General features: G+C 50.6%; 1 protein-coding gene across 10 annotated transcripts in view; it reads right to left on the bottom strand.

Annotated features, from left to right (window-relative positions):
* FAF2 (Fas associated factor family member 2) overlaps positions 1-22,335 on the bottom strand; it is a 97,230-nt gene that overhangs the window by 34,715 nt on the left and 40,180 nt on the right. For all 10 annotated transcript variants that reach the window (XM_076058975.1, XM_076058978.1, XM_076058977.1 and 7 more), the window contains 3 exons: positions 21,910-21,995; positions 13,481-13,572; positions 2,926-3,103 (listed from right to left, as the gene is read on the bottom strand). In XM_076058975.1, coding sequence (XP_075915090.1) covers positions 2,926-3,103; positions 13,481-13,572; positions 21,910-21,995 — 356 coding nt within the window. The remainder of the gene's footprint in view (positions 1-2,925; positions 3,104-13,480; positions 13,573-21,909; positions 21,996-22,335) is intronic.

Here is a 22,335-nt window from a genome sequence, read left to right as displayed (position 1 = left end):
CCACCGCTGCTGGTGCTCCCTGTCCAGGTGGTGCTGGTTGTGTGTGTGAGTGACTGACTGACTGAGTGACTGACTGACTGCCTGACTGACTGACTGCCTGACTGAGTGACTGAGTAACTGACTGCCTGAGTGACTGACTGAGTGACTGAGTGAGTGACTGACTGAGTGACTGACTGACTGACTGACTGCCTGACTGACTGAGTGACTAGTCACACCCACCGCTGCTGGTGCTCCCTGTCCAGGTGGTGCTGGTTGTGTGTGTGAGTGACTGCCTGACTGACTGACTGACTGCCTGACTGAGTGACTGACTGAGTGACTGCCTGACTGACTGACTGACTGCCTGACTGAGTGACTGAGTGACTGACTGACTAGTCACCCACCGCTGCTGGTGCTCCCTGTCCAGGTGGTGCTGGTTGTGTGTGTGAGTGACTGACTGAGTGACTGACTGACTGGCTGACTGACTGCCTGACTGCCTGACTGACTGGCTAGTCACACCCACCGCTGCTGGTGCTCCCTGTCCAGGTGGTGCTGGTTGTGTGTGTGTGAGTGACTGACTGAGTGACTGACTGACTGAGTGACTGACTGAGTGACTGCCTGACTGACTGACTGCCTGACTGACTGACTGAGTGACTAGTCACACCCACCGCTGCTGGTGATCCCTGTCCAGGTGGTGCTGGTTGTGTGTGTGAGTGACTGCCTGACTGACTGACTGACTGCCTGACTGAGTGACTGACTGAGTGACTGCCTGACTGACTGACTGACTGCCTGACTGCCTGACTGAGTGACTAGTCACACCCACCGCTGCTGGTGCTCCCTGTCCAGGTGGTGCTGGTTGTGTGTGTGAGTGACTGCCTGACTGACTGACTGCCTGACTGAGTGACTGACTGAGTGACTGCCTGACTGACTGACTGACTGCCTGACTGCCTGACTGAGTGACTAGTCACACCCACCGCTGCTGGTGCTCCCTGTCCAGGTGGTGCTGGTTGTGTGTGTGAGTGACTGCCTGACTGACTGACTGACTGCCTGACTGAGTGACTGACTGAGTGACTGCCTGACTGACTGACTGCCTGCCTGACTGACTGACTGAGTGACTAGTCACACCCACCGCTGCTGGTGCTCCCTGTCCAGGTGGTGCTGGTTGTGTGTGTGTGAGTGACAGACTGAGTGACTGACTGCCTGAGTGACTGACTGACTGACTGCCTGACTGACTGACTGACTGCCTGACTGACTAGTCACCCACCGCTGCTGGTGCTCCCTGTCCAGGTGGTGCTGGTTGTGTGTGTGAGTGACTGACTGACTGACTGACTGACTGCCTGAGTGACTGACTGCCTGAGTGACTGACTGACTGAGTGACTGACTGACTGCCTGACTGACTGCCTGACTGCCTGACTGACTGGCTAGTCACCCACCGCTGCTGGTGCTCCCTGTCCAGGTGGTGCTGGTTGTGTGTGTGAGTGACTGACTGACTGAGTGACTGAGTGACTGAGTGACTGACTGCCTGACTGAGTGACTGAGTGCCTGACTGACTGCCTGACTGCCTGACTGACTGACTGACTGGCTAGTCACACCCACCGCTGCTGGTGCTCCCTGTCCAGGTGGTGCTGGTTGTGTGTGTGAGTGACTGAGTGACTGACTGACTGACTGCCTGACTGACTGCCTGACTGCCTGACTGACTGCCTGACTGCCTGACTGACTGACTGGCTAGTCACACCCACCGCTGCTGGTGCTCCCTGTCCAGGTGGTGCTGGTTGTGTGTGTGAGTGACTGGCTGACTGACTGACTGAGTGACTGCCTGACTGACTGACTGCCTGACTGGCTAGTCACCCACCGCTGCTGGTGCTCCCTGTCCAGGTGGTGCTGGTTGTGTGTGTGAGTGACTGACTGACTGAGTGACTGACTGACTGACTGCCTGACTGACTGACTGACTGAGTGACTGACTGACTGCCTGACTGACTGCCTGACTGCCTGACTGACTGACTGACTGGCTAGTCACCCACCGCTGCTGGTGCTCCCTGTCCAGGTGGTGCTGGTTGTGTGTGTGAGTGACTGACTGACTGAGTGACTGAGTGACTGACTGCCTGACTGCCTGACTGCCTGACTGACTGACTGACTGCCTGCCTGACTGACTGACTGAGTGACTAGTCACACCCACCGCTGCTGGTGCTCCCTGTCCAGGTGGTGCTGGTTGTGTGTGTGAGTGAGTGACTGAGTGACTGACTGAGTGACTGCCTGAGTGACTGACTGAGTGACTGAGTGAGTGACTGACTGCCTGACTGAGTGACTGACTGACTGAGTGACTGACTGACTGAGTGACTAGTCACCCACCGCTGCTGGTGCTCCCTGTCCAGGTGGTGCTGGTTGTGTGTGTGAGTGACTGCCTGACTGACTGACTGACTGCCTGACTGAGTGACTGACTGAGTGACTGCCTGACTGACTGACTGCCTGACTGACTGACTGACTGCCTGACTGACTAGTCACCCACCGCTGCTGGTGCTCCCTGTCCAGGTGGTGCTGGTTGTGTGTGTGAGTGACTGACTGACTGACTGACTGACTGCCTGAGTGACTGACTGCCTGAGTGACTGACTGACTGAGTGACTGACTGACTGCCTGACTGACTGCCTGACTGCCTGACTGACTGGCTAGTCACCCACCGCTGCTGGTGCTCCCTGTCCAGGTGGTGCTGGTTGTGTGTGTGAGTGACTGCCTGACTGACTGACTGACTGAGTGACTGACTGAGTGACTGACTGAGTGACTGACTGCCTGCCTGAGTGACTGCCTGACTGACTGCCTGACTGCCTGACTGACTGAGTGACTGGCTAGTCACCCACCGCTGCTGGTGCTCCCTGTCCAGGTGGTGCTGGTTGTGTGTGTGAGTGACTGCCTGAGTGACTGACTGACTGACTGCCTGACTGACTAGTCACCCACCGCTGCTGGTGCTCCCTGTCCAGGTGGTGCTGGTTGCGCTCCATCACGAGGCCCAGCTGTGCCCTCAGGGCCGAGGGGGCCAGGGCCCCCTCCAGCCTGCCCACCACGGCCATGCGCTGGCTACGGAGCACCAACAGGGACAGGGAGGGGCACGAAGGGGCCCGCAGGGCCTGGCTCACTGGGGGGGGGGGGGCAGGGGAGGAGGGGGAGGGGCAGGGGAGGAGGGGGAGGGGCATGAGAGGAGGGGGGGGAGGGGCAGGAGAGGAGGGGCATGAGAGGAGGGGGAGGGGCAGGAGAGGGGGAAAGAGAGAAGGGGGAGGGGCATGAGAGAAGGGAGGGGCATGAGAGGGGGAGGGGCATGAGAGGGGGAGGGGCAGGAGAGGAGGGGGAGGGGCATGAGAGGAGGGGGAGGGAGAGAAGGGGGAGGGGCATGAGAGAAGGGAGGGGCATGAGAGAAGGGAGGGGCAGGAGAGGGGGAGGGGCATGAGAGGAGGGGGAGGGGCATGAGAGGGGGAGGGGCATGAGAGGGGGAGGGGCAGGAGAGGGGGAGGGAGAGGGGGAGGGGCAGGAGAGGAGGGGGAGGGAGAGGGGCAGGAGAGGAGGAGGGGCATGAGAGGGGGAGGGGCATGAGAGGGGGAGGGGCATGAGAGGAGGAGGGGCAGGAGAGGGGGAGGGAGAGAAGGGGGAGGGGCAGGAGAGGGGGAGGGGCATGAGAGAAGGGAGGGGCATGAGATGGGGAGGGGCATGAGAGGGGGAGGGGCATGAGAGGGGGAGGGAGAGAAGGGGGAGGGGCATGAGAGGGGGAGGGGCATGAGAGGAGGAGGGGCATGAGAGGGGGAGGGAGAGAAGGGGGAGGGGCAGGAGAGGAGGGGCAGGAGAGGAGGGGCATGAGAGGAGGGGGAGGGGCAGGAGAGGAGGGGGGCAGGAGAGGGGGAGGGGCATGAGAGGAGGGGGAGGGGCATGAGAGGGGGAGGGGCAGGAGAGGAGGGGGAGGGGCATGAGAGGGGGAGGGGCAGGAGAGGAGGAGGGGCATGAGAGGGGGAGGGAGAGAAGGGGGAGGGGGAGGGAGAGAAGGGGGAGGGGCAGGAGAGGAGGGGGAGGGGCAGGAGAGGGGGAGGGGCAGGAGAGGAGGGGGAGGGATAGGAGAGGAGGAGGGGCATGAGAGGGGGAGGGGCAGGAGAGGAGGGGCATGAGAGGGGGAGGGAGAGAAGGGGGAGGGGCAGGAGAGGGGCAGGGGCAGGAGAGGGGGAGGGGCATGAGAGGGGGAGGGGCATGAGAGGGGGAGGGAGAGAAGGGGGAGGGGCAAGAGAGGGGGAGGGGCAGGAGAGGGGGAGGGAGAGAAGGGGGAGAGGCATGAGAGGGGGAGGGAGGGGCAGGAGAGGGGGAGGGAAGGGGGGAGGCGCAGGAGAGGAGGGGGAGGGGCATGAGAGGAGGGGTAGGGGCATGAGAGGGGGAGGGGCAGGAGAGGGGGAGGGAGAGAAGGGGGAGGGGCAGGAGAGGGGGAGGGGCATGAGAGGGGGAGGGGCAGGAGAGGGGAGGGAGAGAAGGGGGAGGGGCAGGAGAGGGGGAGGGGCAGGAGAGTGGGAGGGGCAGGAGAGGGGGAGGGGCATGAGAGGGGGAGGGGCATGAGAGGGGGAGGGGCATGAGAGGGGGAGGGGCATGAGAGGGGGAGGGGCATGAGAGAAGGGAGGGGCATGAGAGGGGGAGGGGCATGAGAGGGGGAGGAAGAGAAGGGGGAGGGGCAGGGGCAGGAGAGGGGGAGGGAGAGAAGGGGGAGGGGCATGAGAGGGGGAGGGGCATGAGAGGGGGAGGGGCATGAGAGGGGGAGGGGCATGAGAGCGAGAGGGAGAGAAGGGGGAGGGGCATGAGAGGGGGAGGGAGAGGGGGGAGGGAGAGGGGGAGGAGAAGGGGGCGGGGTGAGTGAGGGGGTGAGTGAGGGGGTGAGTGAGGGGGTGAGTGAGGGGGTGAGTGAGGGGGTGAGTGAGTGGTGAGTGAGGGGGTGAGTGAGGGGGTGAGTGAGGGGGTGAGTGAGGGGGTGAGTGAGGGGGTGAGTGAGAGGGTGAGTGAGGGGGTGAGTGAGGGGGTGAGTGAGGGGGTGAGTGAGGGGGTGAGTGAGAGGGTGAGTGAGGGGGTGAGTGAGGGGGTGAGTGAGAGGGTGAGTGAGGGGGTGAGTGAGAGGGTGAGTGAGGGGGTGAGTGAGGGGGTGAGTGAGGGGGTGAGTGACGGGGTGAGTGAGGGGGTGAGTGAGGGGGTGAGTGAGGGGGTGAGTGAGGGGGTGAGTGAGGGGGTGAGTGAGAGGGTGAGTGAGGGGGTGAGTGAGGGGGTGAGTGAGGGGGTGAGTGACGGGGTGAGTGAGGGGGTGAGTGAGGGGGTGAGTGACGTGGTGAGTGACGGGGTGAGTGAGGGGGTGAGTGACGGGGTGAGTGAGGGGGTGAGGGGGTGAGTGAGGGGGTGAGTGACGGGGTGAGTGAGGTGGTGAGTGAGAGGGTGAGTGAGGGGGTGAGTCTAGTAGTGAGTCTGTAGTAGTGAGTCTGTAGTAGTGAGTCTGTAGTAGTGAGTGTAGTAGTGAGTCTGTAGTAGTGAGTCTGTAGTAGTGAGTGTAGTAGTGAGTCTGTAGTAGTGAGTGTAGTAGTGAGTCTGTAGTAGTGAGTGTAGTAGTGAGTGTAGTAGTGAGTCTGTAGTAGTGAGTCTGTAGTAGTGAGTCTGTAGTAGTGAGTCTGTAGTAGTAAGTCTGTAGTAGTGAGTCTAGTAGTGAGTCTGTAGTAGTGAGTCTGTGGTAGTGAGTCTGTAGTAGTGAGTGTAGTAGTGAGTGTAGTATTGAGTCTATAGTAGTGAGTCTGTGGTGGTGAGTCTGTAGTAGTGAGTGTAGTAGTGAGTGTAGTAGTGAGTGTAGTATTGAGTCTGTAGCAGTGAGTCTGTAGCAGTGAGTGTAGTAGTGAGTCTGTAGTAGTGAGTGTAGTAGCGAGTGTAGTAGCGAGTGTAGTAGCGAGTGTAGTAGTGAGTCTGTAGTAGTGAGTCTGTAGTAGTGAGTCTGTAGTAGTGAGTCTGTAGTAGTGAGTCTGTAGTAGTGAGTGTAGTAGTGAGTCTGTAGTAGTGAGTGTAGTAGTGAGTCTGTAGTAGTGAGTGTAGTAGTGAGTCTGTAGTGGTGAGTGTAGTAGTGAGTCTGTAGTAGTGAGTCTGTAGTAGTGAGTCTGTAGTAGTGAGTCTGTAGTAGTAAGTCTGTAGTGGTGAGTGTAGTAGTGAGTGTAGTAGTGAGTCTGTAGTAGTAAGGCTGTAGTAGTAGTGAGGCTGTAGTAGTGAGTGTAGTAGTGAGTCTGTAGTAGTGAGTGTAGTAGTGAGTGTAGTAGTGAGTGTAGTAGTGAGTCTGTAGTAGTGAGTGTAGTAGTGAGTGTAGTAGTGAGTGTAGTAGTGAGTGTAGTAGTGAGTCTGTAGTAGTGAGTCTGTAGTAGTGAGTCTGTAGTAGTGAGTGTAGTAGTGAGTCTGTAGTAGTGAGTGTAGTAGTAAGGCTGTAGTAGTGAGTGTAGTAGTGAGTCTGTAGTGGTGAGTCTGTAGTAGTGAGTGTAGTAGTGAGTCTGTAGTAGCGAGTGTAGTAGCGAGTGTAGTAGCGAGTGTGGTAGTGAGTCTGTAGTAGTGAGTCTGTAGTGGTGAGTCTGTAGTAGTAAGTCTGTAGTAGTGAGTCTGTGGTAGTGAGTCTGTAGTAGTGAGTGTAGTAGTGAGTGTAGTAGTGAGTCTGTGGTAGTGAGTCTGTAGTAGTGAGTGTAGTAGTGAGTGTAGTAGTGAGTCTGTGGTAGTGAGTCTGTAGTAGTGAGTCTGTAGTAGTGAGTCTGTAGTGGTGAGTGTAGTAGTGAGTCTGTGGTTGTGAGTCTGTAGTAGTGAGTCTGTAGTAGTGAGTGTAGTAGTGAGTCTGTATTAGTGAGTGTAGTAGTGAGTCTGTAGTAGTGAGTGTAGTAGTGAGTGTAGTAATGAGTCTGTAGTAGTGAGTGTAGTGGTGAGTCTGTAGTAGTGAGTCTGTAGTAGTGAGTCTGTAGTAGTGAGTGTAGTAGTGAGTCTAGTAGTGAGTCTGTAGTGGTGAGTCTGTAGTAGTGAGTCTGTAGTAGTGAGTGTAGTAGTGAGTGTAGTAGTGAGTGTAGCAGTGAGTCTGTAGTAGTGAGTCTGTAGTAGTGAGGCTGTAGTAGTGAGTGTAGTAGCGAGTCTAGTAGTGAGTCTGTAGTAGTGAGTCTGTAGTAGTGAGTGTAGTAGTGAGTGTAGTAGTGAGTCTGTAGTGGTGAGTCTGTAGTGGTGAGTGTAGTAGTGAGTCTAGTAGTGAGTCTGTAGTAGTGAGTCTGTAGTAGTGAGTGTAGTAGTGAGTGTAGTAGTGAGTCTAGTAGTGAGTCTGTAGTGGTGAGTCTGTAGTAGTGAGTCTGTAGTAGTGAGTGTAGTAGTGAGTGTAGTAGTGAGTGTAGCAGTGAGTCTGTAGTAGTGAGTCTGTAGTAGTGAGGCTGCTGTAGTAGTAGTAGTGAGTCTGCTGTAGTAGTAGTAGTGAGTCTGTAGTAGTAGTAGTGAGTCTGCTGTAGTAGTAGTAGTGAGTCTGCTGTAGTAGTAGTAGTGAGTCTGCTGTAGTAGTAGTAGTGAGTCTGCTGTAGTAGTAGTAGTGAGTCTGCTGTAGTAGTAGTAGTGAGTCTGCTGTAGTAGTAGTAGTGAGTCTGCTGTAGTAGTAGTAGTGAGTCTGTAGTAGTAGTAGTAGTGAGTCTGTAGTAGTAGTAGTAGTGAGTCTGTAGTAGTAGTAGTGAGTCTGCTGTAGTAGTAGTAGTGAGTCTGCTGTAGTAGTAGTAGTGAGTCTGTAGTAGTAGTAGTAGTGAGTCTGCTGTAGTAGTAGTAGTGAGTCTGCTGTAGTAGTAGTAGTGAGTCTGCTGTAGTAGTAGTAGTGAGTCTGCTGTAGTAGTAGTAGTGAGTCTGCTGTAGTAGTAGTAAGTGAGGCTGCTGTAGTAGTAGTAAGTCTGCTGTAGTAGTAGTAGTGAGTCTGCTGTAGTAGTAGTAGTGAGTCTGCTGTAGTAGTAGTAGTGAGTCTGCTGTAGTAGTAGTAGTGAGTCTGTAGTAGTAGTAGTAGTGAGTCTGCTGTAGTAGTAGTAGTGAGTCTGCTGTAGTAGTAGTATTGAGTCTGCTGTAGTAGTAGTATTGAGTCTGCTGTAGTAGTAGTAGTGAGTCTGTAGTAGTAGTATTGAGTCTGCTGTAGTAGTAGTAAGTGAGGCTGCTGTAGTAGTAGTAGTGAGTCTGTAGTAGTAGTATTGAGTCTGCTGTAGTAGTAGTATTGAGTCTGCTGTAGTAGTAGTAGTGAGTCTACTGTAGTAGTAGTAGTGAGTCTGTAGTAGTAGTATTGAGTCTGCTGTAGTAGTAGTAGTGAGTCTGCTGTAGTAGTAGTAGTGAGTCTGTAGTAGTAGTATTGAGTCTGCTGTAGTAGTAGTAGTAGTGAGTCTGCTGTAGTAGTAGTAGTGAGTCTGCTGTAGTAGTAGTAGTGAGTCTGTAGTAGTAGTAGTGAGTCTGCTGTAGTAGTAGTAGTGAGTCTGGTGTAGTAGTAGTAGTGAGTCTGTAGTAGTAGTAGTGAGTCTGCTGTAGTAGTAAGTGAGTCTGTAGTAGTAGTAGTAGTGAGGCTACTGTAGTAGTAGTAGTGAGTCTGCTGTAGTAGTAGTAGTGAGTCTGCTGTAGTAGTAGTAGTGAGTCTGCTGTAGTAGTAGTATTGAGTCTGCTGTAGTAGTAGTAGTAGTGAGTCTGCTGTAGTAGTAGTAGTGAGTCTGCTGTAGTAGTAGTAGTGAGTCTGCTGTAGTAGTAGTAGTGAGTCTGTAGTAGTAGTAGTAGTGAGTCTGCTGTAGTAGTAGTAGTGAGTCTGCTGTAGTAGTAGTAGTGAGTCTGCTGTAGTAGTAGTAGTGAGTCTGCTGTAGTAGTAGTATTGAGTCTGCTGTAGTAGTAGTAGTGAGTCTGCTGTAGTAGTAGTAGTGAGTCTGCTGTAGTAGTAGTAGTGAGTCTGCTGTAGTAGTAGTAGTGAGTCTGCTGTAGTAGTAGTAGTGAGGCTGCTGTAGTAGTAGTAGTGAGTCTGTTGTAGTAGTAGTAGTGAGTCTGTAGTAGTAGTAGTAGTAAGTCTGTAGTAGTAGTAGTAGTGAGTCTGCTGTAGTAGTAGTAGTGAGTCTGTAGTAGTAGTAGTAGTGAGTCTGCTGTAGTAGTAGTAGTGAGTCTGCTGTAGTAGTAGTAGTGAGTCTGCTGTAGTAGTAGTAGTGAGTCTGCTGTTGTAGTAGTAGTGAGTCTGCTGTAGTAGTAGTATTGAGTCTGTAGTAGTAGTAGTAGTGAGTCTGTAGTAGTAGTATTATTGAGTCTGTAGTAGTAGTAGTAGTGAGTCTGCTGTAGTAGTAGTAGTGAGTCTGCTGTAGTAGTAGTAGTGAGTCTGCTGTAGTAGTAGTATTGAGTCTGCTGTAGTAGTAGTAGTAAGTCTGCTGTAGTAGTAGTAGTGAGTCTGCTGTAGTAGTAGTAGTGAGTCTGCTGTAGTAGTAGTAGTAGTGAGTCTGCTGTAGTAGTAGTAGTGAGTCTGCTGTAGTAGTAGTAGTGAGTCTGCTGTAGTAGTAGTAGTGAGTCTGGTGTAGTAGTAGTAGTGAGTCTGCTGTAGTAGTAGTAGTGAGTCTGCTGTAGTAGTAGTAGTGAGTCTGCTGTAGTAGTAGTAGTGAGTCTGCTGTAGTAGTAGTAGTGAGTCTGCTGTAGTAGTAGTAGTGAGTCTGCTGTAGTAGTAGTAGTGAGTCTGCTGTAGTAGTAGTAGTGAGTCTGCTGTAGTAGTAGTAGTGAGTCTGCTGTAGTAGTAGTAGTGAGTCTGCTGTAGTAGTAGTAGTGAGTCTGCTGTAGTAGTAGTAGTGAGTCTGCTGTAGTAGTAGTAGTGAGTCTGTAGTAGTAGTAGTAGTGAGTCTGCTGTAGTAGTAGTATTGAGGCTGCTGTAGTAGTAGTAGTGAGTCTGCTGTAGTAGTAGTAGTGAGTCTGCTGTAGTAGTAGTGAGTCTGCTGTAGTAGTAGTAGTGAGTCTGTAGTAGTAGTAGTGAGTCTGCTGTAGTAGTAGTAGTGAGTCTGCTGTAGTAGTAGTAGTGAGTCTGCTGTAGTAGTAGTGAGTCTGTAGTAGTAGTAGTGAGTCTGTAGTAGTAGTAGTAGTGAGTCTGTAGTAGTAGTAGTGAGTCTGTAGTAGTAGTAGTGAGTCTGGTGTAGTAGTAGTGAGTCTGTAGTAGTAGTAGTGAGTCTGTAGTAGTAGTAGTGAGTCTGTAGTAGTAGTAGTGAGTCTGTAGTAGTAGTAGTAGTGAGTCTGCTGTAGTAGTAGTAGTGAGTCTGTAGTAGTAGTAGTGAGTCTGTAGTAGTAGTAGTAGTGAGTCTGCTGTAGTAGTAGTGAGTCTGTAGTAGTAGTAGTGAGTCTGGTGTAGTAGTAGTAGTGAGTCTGCTGTAGTAGTAGTAGTGAGTCTGCTGTAGTAGTAGTAGTGAGTCTGTAGTAGTAGTAGTGAGTCTGGTGTAGTAGTAGTAGTGAGTCTGTAGTAGTAGTAGTGAGTCTGGTGTAGTAGTAGTAGTGAGTCTGCTGTAGTAGTAGTAGTGAGTCTGCTGTAGTAGTAGTAGTGAGTCTGCTGTAGTAGTAGTAGTGAGTCTGTAGTAGTAGTAGTGAGTCTGTAGTAGTAGTAGTAGTGAGTCTGTAGTAGTAGTAGTAGTGAGTCTGCTGTAGTAGTAGTAGTGAGTCTGTAGTAGTAGTAGTAGTGAGTCTGCTGTAGTAGTAGTAGTGAGTCTGCTGTAGTAGTAGTAGTGAGTCTGTAGTAGTAGTAGTGAGTCTGTAGTAGTAGTAGTGAGTCTGCTGTAGTAGTAGTAGTGAGTCTGCTGTAGTAGTAGTAGTGAGTCTGCTGTAGTAGTAGTATTGAGTCTGCTGTAGTAGTAGTAGTGAGTCTGTAGTAGTAGTAGTGAGTCTGCTGTAGTAGTAGTAGTGAGTCTGCTGTAGTAGTAGTAGTGAGTCTGTAGTAGTAGTAGTAGTGAGTCTGCTGTAGTAGTAGTAGTGAGTCTGCTGTAGTAGTAGTAGTGAGGCTGTAGTAGTAGTAGTGAGTCTGTAGTAGTAGTAGTGAGTCTGTAGTAGTAGTAGTGAGTCTGTAGTAGTAGTAGTAGTGAGTCTGCTGTAGTAGTAGTATTGAGTCTGTAGTAGTAGTAGTAAGTGAGGCTGCTGTAGTAGTAGTAGTGAGTCTGTAGTAGTAGTGAGTCTGCTGTAGTAGTAGTAGTAGTAAGTCTGTAGTAGTAGTAGTAGTGAGTCTGCTGTAGTAGTAGTAGTGAGTCTGCTGTAGTAGTAGTAGTGAGTCTGCTGTAGTAGTAGTAGTGAGTCTGCTGTAGTAGTAGTAGTGAGTCTGCTGTAGTAGTAGTAGTGAGTCTGCTGTAGTAGTAGTATTGAGGCTGCTGTAGTAGTAGTAGTGAGTCTGCTGTAGTAGTAGTAGTGAGTCTGTAGTAGTAGTAGTAGTGAGTCTGCTGTAGTAGTAGTAGTGAGTCTGCTGTAGTAGTAGTAGTGAGTCTGCTGTAGTAGTAGTAGTGAGTCTGCTGTAGTAGTAGTGAGTCTGCTGTAGTAGTAGTAGTGAGTCTGTAGTAGTAGTAGTGAGTCTGCTGTAGTAGTAGTAGTGAGTCTGCTGTAGTAGTAGTAGTGAGTCTGTAGTAGTAGTAGTGAGTCTGCTGTAGTAGTAGTAGTGAGTCTGTAGTAGTAGTAGTGAGTCTGCTGTAATAGTAGTAGTGAGTCTGTAGTAGTAGTAGTGAGTCTGTAGTAGTAGTAGTAGTGAGTCTGTAGTAGTAGTAGTAGTGAGTCTGGTGTAGTAGTAGTAGTGAGTCTGCTGTAGTAGTAGTAGTAGTGAGTCTGCTGTAGTAGTAGTAGTGAGTCTGTAGTAGTAGTAGTGAGTCTGCTGTAGTAGTAGTAGTGAGTCTGCTGTAATAGTAGTAGTGAGTCTGTAGTAGTAGTAGTGAGTCTGCTGTAGTAGTAGTAGTGAGTCTGCTGTAGTAGTAGTAGTGAGTCTGCTGTAGTAGTAGTAGTGAGTCTGCTGTAGTAGTAGTATTGAGTCTGCTGTAGTAGTAGTAGTGAGTCTGTAGTAGTAGTAGTAGTGAGTCTGCTGTAGTAGTAGTAGTGAGTCTGTAGTAGTAGTAGTGAGTCTGCTGTAGTAGTAGTAGTGAGTCTGCTGTAGTAGTAGTATTGAGTCTGCTGTAGTAGTAGTGAGTCTGTAGTAGTAGTAGTGAGTCTGTAGTAGTAGTAGTGAGTCTGCTGTAGTAGTAGTAGTGAGTCTGCTGTAGTAGTAGTAGTGAGTCTGTAGTAGTAGTAGTGAGTCTGCTGTAGTAGTAGTAGTGAGTCTGCTGTAGTAGTAGTAGTGAGTCTGCTGTAGTAGTAGTAGTGAGTCTGCTGTAGTAGTAGTAGTGAGTCTGCTGTAGTAGTAGTAGTGAGTCTGCTGTAGTAGTAGTATTGAGTCTGCTGTAGTAGTAGTAGTGAGTCTGCTGTAGTAGTAGTAGTGAGTCTGCTGTAGTAGTAGTAGTGAGTCTGCTGTAGTAGTAGTAGTGAGTCTGTAGTAGTAGTAGTGAGTCTGCTGTAGTAGTAGTAGTGAGTCTGCTGTAGTAGTAGTAGTGAGTCTGCTGTAGTAGTAGTAGTGAGTCTGCTGTAGTAGTAGTAGTGAGTCTGCTGTAGTAGTAGTAGTGAGTCTGTAGTAGTAGTAGTAGTGAGTCTGCTGTAGTAGTAGTAGTGAGGCTGTAGTAGTAGTAGTGAGTCTGTAGTAGTAGTAGTAGTGAGTCTGCTGTAGTAGTAGTAGTGAGTCTGTAGTAGTAGTAGTAGTGAGTCTGCTGTAGTAGTAGTAGTGAGTCTGCTGTAGTAGTAGTGAGTCTGCTGTAGTAGTAGTAGTGAGTCTGCTGTAGTAGTAGTAGTGAGTCTGCTGTAGTAGTAGTAGTGAGTCTGCTGTAGTAGTAGTAGTGAGTCTGCTGTAGTAGTAGTGAGTCTGCTGTAGTAGTAGTAGTGAGTCTGTAGTAGTAGTAGTGAGTCTGTAGTAGTAGTAGTAGTGAGTCTGCTGTAGTAGTAGTAGTGAGTCTGCTGTAGTAGTAGTAGTGAGTCTGTAGTAGTAGTAGTGAGTCTGCTGTAGTAGTAGTAGTGAGTCTGCTGTAGTAGTAGTAGTGAGTCTGCTGTAGTAGTAGTAGTGAGTCTGCTGTAGTAGTAGTAGTGAGTCTGCTGTAGTAGTAGTAGTGAGTCTGTAGTAGTAGTAGTGAGTCTGCTGTAGTAGTAGTAGTGAGTCTGCTGTAGTAGTAGTAGTGAGTCTGCTGTAGTAGTAGTAGTGAGTCTGCTGTAGTAGTAGTAGTGAGTCTGCTGTAGTAGTAGTAGTGAGTCTGCTGTAGTAGTAGTAGTGAGTCTGCTGTAGTAGTAGTAGTGAGTCTGCTGTAGTAGTAGTAGTGAGTCTGTAGTAGTAGTAGTGAGTCTGCTGTAGTAGTAGTAGTGAGTCTGCTGTAGTAGTAGTAGTGAGTCTGCTGTAGTAGTAAGTGAGGCTGCTGTAGTAGTATTATTATTGTTGAGTAGTCACCCCGGTATCCCTCTGGCCGGCTGGTGGAACAGGCCCAGAAAATGGTGCGTGCATTGATGAAATCCACCACCTCCACGTTGCACAGCGTCTCTCTACAGGGACAGCAGCAACAGCCGCAATCAGCACAACCAACACCACAACCACCACAACCAACACCACAACCACCACAACCACCACAACCATCACAATCACCACAACCACTACTACTACCATCACAACCACCACAACCAACACCACATCCACAACCACCACAACCAACACCACTACTACCATCACAACCACTACTACTACTACCATCACAATCACCACCACCACTACTACTACTACCAACACCACTACTACCATCACAACCACCTCCAAGTGGCACAGCGTCTCTCTACAGGGACAGCAGCAACAGCCGCAATCAGCACAACCAACACCACATCCACCACCACAACCAACACCACAACCAGCACAACCACCACAACCAACACCACCACCACCACCACAACCACAACGCCAACCAGCACAACCACCACAACCAACACCACAACCACCACCACAACCAACACCACAACCACCACAACCATCACAACCACCACCACCGCCACAACCCCAACCAGCACAACCACCACAACCAACACCACCAACACCACATCCACAACCACCACTACTACCATCACAATCACCACCACCACTACTACTACAACCAACACCACTACTACTACCATCACAACCACTACTACTACTACCATCACAACCACCACAACCAACACCACATCCACAACCACCACAACCAACACCACTACTACCATCACAACCACGACTACTACCAACACCACTACTACTACCATCACAATCACCACCACCACCACTACTACTACTACCAACACCACTACTATCATCACAATCACCACCACCACTACTACTACTACCAACACCACTACTACCATCACAACCACCACAACCACCACCACAACCACAACCCCAACCAGCACAACCACCACAACCAACACCACCACCACCACAACCACCACAACCATCACAATCACCACAACCACTACTACTACCATCACAATCACCACCATCACTACTACTACTACCAACACTACTACTACCATCACAATCACCACCACCACTACTACTACTACCAACACCACTACTATAATCACAATCACCATCACTACTACTACTACCAACACCACTACTACTATCATCACAATCACCACCACCACTACTACCAACACCACTACTACTATCATCACAATCACCACCACCACTACTACTACTACCAACACCACTACTATCATCACAATCACCACCACCACTACTACTACTACTACCAACACCACTACTACTATCATCACAATCACCACCACCACCACTACTACTACCAACACCACTACTACTACCATCACAATCACCACCACCACTACTACTACTACTACCAACACCACTACTACTATCATCACAATCACCACCACCACCACTACTACTACCAACACCACTACTACTACCATCACAATCACCACCACCACTACTACTATCATCACAATCACCACCACCACTACTACTACTACCAACACCACTACTACTACCATCACAATCACCACCACCACTACTACTACTACCAACACCACTACTACTATCATCACAATCACCACCACCACTACTACTACTACCAACACCACTACTACTACCATCACAATCACCACCATCACTACTACTAGTACCAACACCACTACTACTACCATCACAATCACCACCACCACTACTACTACCAACACCACTACTACTATCATCACAATCACCACCACCACTACTACTACTACCAACACCACTACTACTACCATTACAATCACCACCACCACTACTACTACTACCAACACCACTACTACTACCATCACAATCACCACCACCACCACTACTACTACCAACACCACTACTACTATCATCACAATCACCACCACCACTACTACTACTACCAACACCACTACTACTACCATCACAATCACCACCACCACTACTACTACTACCAACACCACTACTACTATCATCACAATCACCACCACCACTACTACTACTACCAACACCACTACTACTATCATCACAATCACCACCACCACTACTACTACTACCAACACCACTACTACCATCACAATCACCACCACCACTACTACTACTACCAACACCACTACTATCATCACAATCACCACCATCACTACTACTACTACCAACACCACTACTACTATCATCACAATCACCACCACCACTACTACTACTACCAACACCACTACTACTATCATCACAATCACCACCACCACTACTACTACTACCAACACCACTACTACTATCATCACAATCACCACCACCACCACTACTACTACCAACACCACTACTACTACCATCACAATCACCACCACCACTACTACTACTACCAACACCACTACTATCATCACAATCACCACCATCACTACTACTACTACCAACACCACTACTATCATCACAATCACCACCACCACTACTACTACTACCAACACCACTACTACTATCATCACAATCACCACCACCACTACTACTACTACCAACACCACAACCACCACCACAACCACAACCCCAACCAGCACAACCACCACAACCAACACCACCACCACCACAACCACCACAACCATCACAATCACCACAACCACTACTACTACCATCACAATCACCACCACCACTACTACTACTACCAACACCACTACTACCATCACAATCACCACCACCACTACTACTACCAACACCACTACTATCATCACAATCACCACCACCACTACTACTACAACCAACACCACTACTACTACCATCACAACCACTACTACTACCATCACAATCACCACCATCACTACTACTACTATCAACACCACTACTATCATCACAATCACCACCACCACGACTACTACTACCAACACCACTACTACCATCACAACCACCTCCAAGTGGCACAGCGTCTCTCTACAGGGGCAGCAGCAACAGCCGCAATCAGCACAACCAACACCACCACCACAACCACAACCCCAACCAGCACAACCAACACTACTACTACAATCACGATCACCACCACCACTACTATCATCACAATCACCACCACCACTACTACTACTACTACCAACACCACTACTACTATCATCACAATCACCACCACCACCACTACTACTACCAACACCACTACTACTACCATCACAATCACCACCACCACTACTACTACTACCAACACCACTACTACTATCATCACAATCACCACCACCACCACTACTACTACCAACACCACTACTACTACCATCACAATCACCACCACCACTACTACTATCATCACAATCACCACCACCACTACTACTACTACCAACACCACTACTACTACCATCACAATCACCACCACCACTACTACTACTACCAACACCACTACTACTATCATCACAATCACCACCACCACTACTACTACTACCAACACCACTACTACTACCATCACAATCACCACCATCACTACTACTAGTACCAACACCACTACTACTACCATCACAATCACCACCACCACCACTACTACTACCAACACCACTACTACTATCATCACAATCACCACCACCACTACTACTACTACCAACACCACTACTACTACCATTACAATCACCACCACCACTACTACTACTACCAACACCACTACTACTACCATCACAATCACCACCACCACCACTACTACTACCAACACCACTACTACTATCATCACAATCACCACCACCACTACTACTACTACCAACACCACTACTACTACCATCACAATCACCACCACCACTACTACTACTACCAACACCACTACTACTATCATCACAATCACCACCACCACTACTACTACTACCAACACCACTACTACTATCATCACAATCACCACCACCACTACTACTACTACCAACACCACTACTACCATCACAATCACCACCACCACTACTACTACTACCAACACCACTACTACTATCATCACAATCACCACCACCACTACTACTACTACCAACACCACTACTACTATCATCACAATCACCACCACCACCACTACTACTACCAACACCACTACTACTACCATCACAATCACCACCACCACTACTACTACTACCAACACCACTACTATCATCACAATCACCACCATCACTACTACTACTACCAACACCACTACTATCATCACAATCACCACCACCACTACTACTACTACCAACACCACTACTACTATCATCACAATCACCACCACCACTACTACTACTACCAACACCACTACTACTATCATCACAATCACCACCACCACTACTACTACTACCAACACCACAACCACCACCACAACCACAACCCCAACCAGCACAACCACCACAACCAACACCACCACCACCACAACCACCACAACCATCACAATCACCACAACCACTACTACTACCATCACAATCACCACCACCACTACTACTACTACCAACACCACTACTACCATCACAATCACCACCACCACTACTACTACCAACACCACTACTATCATCACAATCACCACCACCACTACTACTACAACCAACACCACTACTACTACCATCACAACCACTACTACTACCATCACAATCACCACCATCACTACTACTACTATCAACACCACTACTATCATCACAATCACCACCACCACTACTACTACTACCAACACCACTACTACTATCACAATCACCACCACCACTACTACTACTACCAACACCACTACTACTATCATCACAATCACCACTACTACTACTACCAACACCACTACTACCATCACAACCACCTCCAAGTGGCACAGCGTCTCTCTACAGGGGCAGCAGCAACAGCCGCAATCAGCACAACCAACACCACCACCACCACCACCACAACCACAACCCCAACCAGCACAACCAACACTACTACTACAATCACGATCACCACCACCACTACTACTACCATCACAATCACCACCACAACCACAACCACCACAACCCCAACCAGCACAACCACCACTACTACCACCACCATAACCACCACAACCACCACAACCCCAACCAGCACAACCAACACTACTACTACCATCACGATCACCACCACCACTACTACTACCATCACGATCACCACCACCACTACTACTACTACGATCACCACCACTACTACCATCACAATCACCACCACTACTACTACCATCACGATCACCACCACTACAACCATCACGATCACCACCACCACTACTACCATCACGATCACCACCACTACTACTACTACAATCACCACCACTACTACTACCATCACGATCACCACCACCACTACTACCATCACGATCACCACCACCACTAATACTACCATCACGATCACCACCACCACTACTATTACCATCACAATCACCACCACTACTACCATCACAATCACCACCACTACTACCATCACCACCACCACTACTACAATCAACACCACTACTACCATCACGATCACCACCACCACTACTACAATCACCACCAATACTACAATCACCACTATTACTACTACAATCACCACTACTACTACAATCACAATCACCACCTCCTCCTGGTTACACAGCATCTCGCTGTAACAGGAGCAACAACCGCTATCACCACAACCACCACTACTACCACCACCACCACCACAACAACAACCACCATTCGCCACTAAGTGGCGGTGACGTCACCACGACGCTTGTGCCAGGCTATGTGCACCCTGAGGCCACGTGAAGTGTCGAACGCCCGCTGGCAGGAGGTCACAGGGCAGACCCAGGTGTCACGGGTCGACTGACTGAGATGACTGGCTGATGCACCACCTGTGCCCCCTACTGTGCCAACCTGCTGTGCTTTAGCCACCCGGCGCTCCGCTCGCTGTTGTGAGCGTCGCTCCTCCGCCCTCCGTTGTTGTTGGAGGGCGACTGCCTCCAACTGCCCAGTAGCGTCCTTCACGAGCCTCCTTCACAGAGGCCGAACTTGACACCGCTGGTACCGGTCATCGGCAAGTCCACTCAGCTCCACGTCCTCCTGTACCACATCACTCCATCTCTTCTCTAGCCCATGCCGCGCCCGTTTTGCCCCCTCGATCCGTCCGATCAAAACCTGTTTCGGCATGCGGTGGCTGGGCATGCGGGCTACATGACCCAGCCATCGCAGCCTTGCCTGCCAGAGGAGCTCACCGATGGGACCCTGCCCAGATCTTTCAAGGATTTGTGAGCTCCTCACACAATCCAGCCTGGTTAAACCCAGGATGGATCGTAGGCAGGCCAGCCTAAATGTTTCTAACTGGCAAAGATGTTCCATTAGGGGGGTCCACGTTTCGCAAGCGTAGAGAAGGGAGGGAATGACCGTGGCCGAGAAGACCTGAAGCTTAGTGCGGAGCGACAGACCAGGTAGCTTCCACACAGCGTTACGCAACCGATGAAAAGATATTGCCGCTCGACTGATTCGGAGTGAGACCTCTGCTGTTAAACTGGAGCCGGTCATAAGCACACTGCCCAGGTATGTGGAGGTGGAGTGTTTTTGAGGCACAAAAACACCACCACCACCAGTACCATCAACACCACCACCACCAGTACCATCAACACCACCACCACCAGTACCATCAACAACACCACCACCACCACCACCATCAACACCACCACCACCAGTACCATCAACACCAACACCAACACCACCAGTACCATCAACACCACCACCACCACCAGTACCATCAACAACACCACCACCACCAGTACCATCAACACCACCACCACCACCAGTACCATCAACACCACCACCACCAGTACCATCAACACCACCAGTACCATCAACACCAACACCACCAGTACCATCAACACCACCACCACCAGTACCATCAACACCACCACCACCAGTACCATTAACACCACCACCACCAGTACCATCAACACCACCACCACCAGTACCATCAACAACACCACCACCACCACCATCAACACCACCACCACCACCAGTACCATCAACACCAACACCAACACCACCAGTACCATCAACACCACCACCACCACCAGTACCATCAACACCACCACCACCACCAGTACCATCAACACCACCACCACCACCAGTGCCAGTACCATCAACACCACCACCACCAGTACCATCAACACCACCACCACCAGTACCATCAACACCACCACCACCACCAGTACCATCAACACCACCACCACCAGTACCATCAACACCACCACCACCACCAGTACCATCAACACCACCAGTACCATCAACACCACCACCACCAGTACCATCAACAACACCACCACCACCAGTACCATCAACACCACCACCACCAGTACCATCAACACCACCACCACCAGTACCATCAACACCACCACCACCACCAGTACCATCAACAACACCACCACCACCAGTACCATCAACACCACCACCACCACCAGTACCATCAACACCACCACCAGTACCATCAACACCACCACCACCAGTACCATCAACACCACCACCACCAGTACCATCAACACCACCACCACCAGTACCATCAACACCACCACCACCACCACCATCAACACCACCACCACCAGTACCATCAACACCACCACCACCACCAGTACCATCAACACCACCACCACCACCATCAACACCACCACCACCAGTACCATCAACACCACCACCACCACCAGTACCATCAACACCACCACCAGTACCATCAACACCACCACCAGTACCATCAACACCACCACCACCAGTACCATCAACACCACCACCAGTACCATCAACACCACCACCACCAGTACCATCAACACCACCACCACCACCAGTACCATCAACACCACCACCACCAGTACCATCAACACCACCACCACCAGTACCATCAACACCAACACCACCACCAGTACCATCAACACCACCACCACCAGTCTGAATTGTGCTGATGGCCGAGGAGTGTTGCTGCCCCTCCCCCTCCCCATGCCCCTCCCCCATGCCCTCCCCATGCCCCTCCCCCATGCCTCATGCCCCTCCCCCATGCCCCTCCCCATGCCCCTCCCCATGCCCCTCCCCCATGCCCCTCCCCATGCCCCTCCCCCATGCCTCATGCCCCTCCCTCTACCCCATGCCCCTCCCCCATTCCCCTCCACCTCCCCATGCCCCTCCCACTCCCCCATGCTCCTCCAAGCTCCCCCATGCCCCTCCCACTCCCGCATGCCCCTCCCCCATTCCCCTCCACCTCCCCATGCCCCTCCCACTCCCCCATGCCCCTCCAAGCTCCCCCATGCCCCTCCCCCATGCCCCTCCACCTCCCAATGCCCCTTCCCCTACCCCATGCCCCTCTCCCCCCTACCCCATGCCCCTCCCCCCTCCCCCAAGCCCCTCCCCCTCCCTATGCCCCTCCCCCTCCCCCATGCCCCTCCCCCATGCCCCATGCCCCTCCTACTCCCCCAAGCCCCTCCCCCTCCATGCCTGCAGAAGTTGTTGGTGTCTGGGTGTTGCTCCACGTGCAGATAGACAAGCAGGAACCTGAGTTCTGTTTTAGCGTCACTCAGAGCCTGTAGATAGACACACAGATAGACACACAGATAGACACACACACAGATAGACACACAGATAGACACACACACAGATAGACGAGCAAGAACCTGAGTTCTGTTTTAGCGTCACTCAGAGCCTGTAGATAGACACACAGATAGACACACACACAGATAGACACACACACAGATTGACACACACAGATAGACACACACACAGATAGACACATACACAGATAGACACACACAGATAGACACACAGATAGACACACACAGAGAGACAAGCAGGAACCTGAGTTCTGTTTTAGCGTCACTCAGAGCCTGTAGATAGACACACAGATAGACACACACAGATAGACAC

This window comes from Petromyzon marinus (assembly GCF_048934315.1).
Source record: "Petromyzon marinus isolate PM22_M1 ecotype Great Lakes invasive population chromosome 83 unlocalized genomic scaffold, UKy_Petmar_22M1.pri1.0 chr83_unloc.2, whole genome shotgun sequence".
NCBI lineage: Eukaryota > Metazoa > Chordata > Hyperoartia > Petromyzontiformes > Petromyzontidae > Petromyzon > Petromyzon marinus.
Note: the sequence above shows the minus strand (reverse complement) of the source record. Positions and strands in the feature narration are given on the sequence as shown.